This window comes from Antrostomus carolinensis, unplaced genomic scaffold, assembly GCF_000700745.2.
Source record: "Antrostomus carolinensis isolate BGI_N321 unplaced genomic scaffold, ASM70074v2 scaffold39714, whole genome shotgun sequence".
Taxonomy (NCBI): domain Eukaryota; kingdom Metazoa; phylum Chordata; class Aves; order Caprimulgiformes; family Caprimulgidae; genus Antrostomus; species Antrostomus carolinensis.
The window spans coordinates 7,231-12,504 of NW_010313545.1; the positions used below are offsets into that span (position 1 = coordinate 7,231).

General features: G+C 41.9%; 1 protein-coding gene across 1 annotated transcript in view; it reads left to right on the plus strand.

Moving 5' to 3' along the window:
• Positions 1 to 5,274, plus strand: part of XPO5 (exportin 5) — a gene marked incomplete at its 5' end in the record, with an annotated part of 26,391 nt that overhangs the window by 6,713 nt on the left and 14,404 nt on the right. The window contains 7 exons of the mRNA XM_029084835.1: positions 1 to 85; positions 333 to 423; positions 1,897 to 2,025; positions 2,784 to 2,899; positions 3,847 to 4,002; positions 4,426 to 4,467; positions 5,071 to 5,178. The exon at positions 1 to 85 is cut by the window's left edge and continues 37 nt beyond it. Of these exons, the coding sequence (XP_028940668.1) occupies positions 1 to 85; positions 333 to 423; positions 1,897 to 2,025; positions 2,784 to 2,899; positions 3,847 to 4,002; positions 4,426 to 4,467; positions 5,071 to 5,178 (727 nt within the window). The remainder of the gene's footprint in view (positions 86 to 332; positions 424 to 1,896; positions 2,026 to 2,783; positions 2,900 to 3,846; positions 4,003 to 4,425; positions 4,468 to 5,070; positions 5,179 to 5,274) is intronic.

The window sequence follows — 5,274 nt, forward strand, 5'->3', positions numbered from 1 at the left end:
TCGGCATGAAGTTCTGTCTCGCGACCCCTTGTTGCTGGCCATGATTCCCAAGTATCTCCGTGCATCTATGACCAACCTAGTGAAGGTACATGGGGACTGCTGCCAGATGGGTGTGGGAAGGTGCCATGGGGAACGTGGCCTGTGGATCATGGGGGAAAAGCTACGCTGTTATTTTGTCTGCCAGAGACGTGATCTCCAGGCCACTGAGCAAACAGCTCTATCTCAACATGTTACTGTCTGCTCCCTGCCTTCAGTCTTCGTCTCCTTGAAGCTGGTATTAGCTGTGATGGGTGACAAGACTTCCTTCCTGACCTTGTCCACTCTGTCTCCAGGTGGGCTTTCCCTCTAAAACAGACAGCCCCAGTTGTGAATACTCCCGCTTTGATTTTGACAGCGATGAGGACTTCAATGCCTTCTTCAACTGTAAGTTGCCATCACCCTGTGTGGATGCTGTTGTCTGTGCCTTTCCTCTTACTTTCTGTTGCTGGCTGAGCTTGGAGCCTACTGTCCCCGCTTGGCAGCTTCTGTTTGTGTCTTGACTCTTTCAGCCTGGATCTTGGAGTTAAATTAATTTAGGCTTTTCCTGTGGCAGCTCAGGCATTTCACTTTACTTACTTTTTGCTATTACTTTGCTTGCTGGCCAGGTAGGTGGCCTAGTAGCATTTGCTACCTGGTGTCAAAGAAAATGTGCCTCTTAGAGGAGGACATGAAACAGCCTGGAGTCCTGCTCAGGTTAGGAGAGGAAGGCAGCTTACAAGAGGCTTTAAATATCATTACAGAAAAAAAGTCTGCCTTGGCCCTGCTGAGAAGCCTCTGGTTCAGTACCAATAGCTAGAGCTGAGCAATTAAAATAGCCAAATTTAATAATGATCTTAAACCAGGAAACAGGAAACCCTGGATATTGATAATTTCGTTTTTCTTGCTTTTTGTATTTTACTTTCCAAAACTGAGGTTGGTTCTCACTGACTGGTATAGTTTGGTACTTACTCACTTGGTGGCTGAGAGGATATACTTAATAAATCACTTAAATTCTTACTTTTTACATTTATGTTTGAAGATTGTAAGTGTTGCTTTTTTATTGCTTATTAGATAGTGATTTTTTTACTTATTATTTTTTAATTTTATTTATTTTACTTTATTATTTTGTAATAAATCTATTTGGGTGGAAATCAAAAACTATCTAAATGTACAATACAAGAATTTGAAATAGTTTTAGGGAGTTATATTGAAGGTATTACATATATAAGAAAAATAAAACTGTTTTGAAACACAAAATAAAACTGTGATAAAACTTTAAACAATGGAAGTTGCATCTGTAGTCAGTAGAGGTGATTCTTTTGTGTGGTCATTTACTAGAATATTTTGGAACAAATGAAATTCCTGTTCCGTACTTTGCTTTTAATATCTTTGAAACTGAAAACAAGATTTCTCTGGGTTTTTTGAGCTTGCATTAGTTTGTCAGCCTAGAATCTGAACGAGGTTAATTTGAATAATCTAGGAAAAGTGTGTTTAGCTGAAGGAAGGGTAGTTATCTAATGCTGTTTTTCTCTCTCAGTATCTCAAGGTGCTTTGTAAGCAGCAAACATAGTTGCAGAATTTCTTTAAAGAAAAATAGAGGCTTACTCTGGATTTAGCATAGATTTTTTTATAATTCACATTGCATTTTAATTGCGCTTCTTTTTATGTTAATCCATCATTTTTTAGTCCATTTATATTGCTTCAAAAATTGCCCATCCTGTTACACCTAGTTTAGTGACTGTATATCTGAGCTTACTACACAACTCTTGCCAGAGCAGCAGGCCGTACTGTTCCCAGGTGTGCAGAGCTGCAGGTGAGTCTGGGGAAGGGAGCATTTGCAGCATCAGCTTGTGGCAAGTGTCTGATGTTTCACTGCAGCTTTCCGAGCCCAGCAAGGGGAGGTGATGAGGATGGCTTGTCGTCTGGACCCTCGAACCGGCTTCCAAATGGCTGGTGAATGGCTGAAGTACCAACTCACAGCTCCTGTTGATACTGGACCCATGAACTGTAAGTTACCTGAAAAAAAATAGGGATATGGGATTTGTTTTTTAAATTCAAGCCAAGAAGTTTCTTCTTTGCCTTTTTTCTTTTTTCTTTTTTTTTTTTCAGTGGGGAGCCAAGACTCAACACTAGGTTTTCAGGCTTTTAAGGTCTTTACAAGTTAAAAGTAAAATCAAATCAAACCCACCTCACCCCAAATTTAGCCCTTTGCAGTCTGCCTATGGAAGAGCTAATATAAAGCCCCTGGCTCCTCCTTTCCCTCCCCAAATCCCTCTGCAAAACAGATGGAGCTGTCCCCCTGGTACATATTATCTTATATGTATCTTATCCTTATCTCTGTAACACATTGATTATTTTTGTCCAGGGAAGTTCTGCCTGTCCAGTAAATCCCTCTGTCAGTCACCTTGCTTTCCTCCTGTGAAGGAAGGCTACTTGCTGCTCTGCAAAGTCACACTGAGAGCAGTCTTGCCTGCAGTGCTGAGTCTGGGCTTGTTGTCTGCCTCCTTTCCTTTTCTCTTCTGTGATTTGTTGGTGTTGCTCCCTGTAGTATCTCAAAGGTCAGATTTGTGTCTCAGGAGCCTTCACTTGAACGAGGCAAATCACACGGGAGGACCTTAAATGCTCCCAGTGCATCCCTGATGGGCATCTGCAAAGAGAGCTGGGTGACCAAAATAATTGAGTACCAAGATGTTGCAGCTTATCAGCCTGGTGCTGTGCATGTTGAGGGGAACATGGTGAGAGCTCCAGTGTTTTCTTCCTTTCAGCTAAGACAGGCGAAGGCCTCTGCTGCATCTTCTCTCCATCCTTTGTGCAGTGGGATGCCATGACCTTCTTCTCAGAGAGTGTCATCAGCCAGATGTTTCGAACCCTGGATAAAGACGTATGTGTACCAGTTGCTCTAGCCTGCTCTCCTGGCTTGTTTTGGGTTGACAGTGGGTTTTTCCAGCTATGTGGTCCTTGAAGAGTTTGTAGTAATGCAAAAACCCAGATTGTTTGGTGAGTGATTCTCATGAGGACCCTTCTTGAGATGGGACCAAACTCAAACTGGCTTGCTTGTGTCAGGCATGTCTCGGTTCCATGTGCTATGCCATGAGAAGTCACAGGAGAGCGCTCGGGTAGCATGCTTTGACATAGTACCTTGGTAGAGGAGAAAAGGGCTACTTAAGTGGAAATTTCAGAAGTTTGTTCTTTTTAATCGTCCCCTGATTAGATTTTTTTTTTTTAATTTATTTTATTTTTAACTTTTAACTAAATGAGAGAAACTCATGCTCAGAGAGTAGAAGTTCAGAAGTAATTTCCCTCTGCTTCTTATTCAACAGCAGGCAAATCAGAAGGCAAGCATTTTTTTCTCTGTCTGATGTAGACTGACTTGATTTTTTAAAATTAGATTAGGCTGCTCATGCACTTTAGTTCATCATTCTAATCACAGTGAAATAATGATATGGGTTAATATAGTTGGTTAAGCATGGAATCTGTGGGACAGAGTCAAGAGGAGAATTGGGAGACAAACTGAGAGAGGAAAATGGCCTTTCCCAGAGGTGCAAGCAATAGTATGGAGACTTGAGATTGACATCTCAAGACTGCCCTACCAACAGTGGCGGTGCTGCTGTTCTTTTTTTCCTCAGCAAGTTAGCACACAGTTAAACTGAGATTTTGGCTGCTTTTCTTTCTGCTTTGAGAACAGCTGTGTTCAGCTGAGAGGCCTGATATGGTGGCAGCAGCTCCATGGCCTAGCTCTAGGAGTTGTAGGATGTGTGCTACAGGCTGAAGTACTGAGTGTTGTCTTCTTTTTTCTTTCCTTCTGCTTTCCCTTTCCTGCCTCTGTAGGAGATCCCAGTGAATGATGGCATAGATCTGCTGCAGCTTGTCCTTAATTTTGAAACAAAGGATCCTCTCATCTTGTCCTGTGTGCTCACTAATGTCTCTGCTCTCTTCCCATTTGTCACTTACCGACCAGAATACCTACCACAAGTACTTTCCAAGGTAGGTACTTGCAGACCATGCTAAAATCAAGTAGGCTTTTTGTGGTGCAAGGCCCCGTACTAAACTGCAGGAGTTAATCCTGATGGGTTTACTGTCAGGGGAGGACTATCTTTTGTGTTAAAGATGGGAAAAAACTGAGATTGAGTCTTGTTCAAGAAGAAACAATATTAAAGAACAAAAATTTTGCAGTTTCTAGCCTTAAATGTTAACATTAAGTGCACACTCTGGCCGGTAAATACCATGTTTTATTTCAAGGCCTCACTGTGTGATGATTCATCTGTCAACTTAGTCAGGGGTTCTTCACTGACTTCAGTGAAATTGTACCAAAGTCTTATGATCTATTCCTTGAGCTCAAAACACACCTGAGTGCTAGATACTAACAAATGACATGAGGTTTTGGATTTTTCCTCCTTTTTCTCACAGCTGTTTGCTTCAGTTACCTTTGAAGTAATAGAAGAAAGTAAGGTATGTCTGAATTATTCTCTACTAATAAGCTGTAACAGTTGGATCAAATCATACTCTGTTTGAGAGCATGCCTAGTCTGAATACTGTGCTGTAGCAGGCTTCTCAAGTATAGTCCTGCTCCTGGAAAAGGCTGGAAAATGTAGATATAACTGATCTGTTCTTGGTTGATATAAATTTCTAAGCTTTGGCTTGCAAACTTGATTTGCCACAGGTGTACTAAAGCCAGTACACTCAGTCCCAAGGTCTGTGTTGGCCTTCCTGAGAGTGAAATCCCTTCATTAGCTGTGGGTACTCTGCAGTGGTTGGTGTATGTGGCTGTGAAGGACGGCTGTAAAGCTGCCAGCTACCTAGGGAGCGCTTGGAGTCTTGAAATAGGGAGTAAGAGCTATGGCATCCTCTTTCCTTGAGCACAGCTTGTACATGGGCTTCTTGGGTTGGCTACTGCCCCAGAGGAAATTTGGTTGTTGCATGATTATTTGGGGTAGGGGGGGGTGGAAATAGCTTTTTTGATCTGTACTCAACAGTGCAGAAAATTGTATGTAATGCATTTGTCTCTTGAAGATACCCTGCATTTGTCTGAACTTTTGTTTTGTTGCATTGAAGTTTGTTATGTCTGTCCAGGCTCCTAGAACTCGAGCAGTGAAGAACGTGAGAAGGCATGCATGCTCCTCAATCATCAAGATGTGTCGGGATTACCCTCAGCTTGTTCTGGTATGTAAATTCAACTATATCATGAAGAGTCTTGCCTCAATTTCAGCTGGATTTTGTGGGATCTTCAGCTTCCTTGGCTACAGCCTCTTTTTTTCT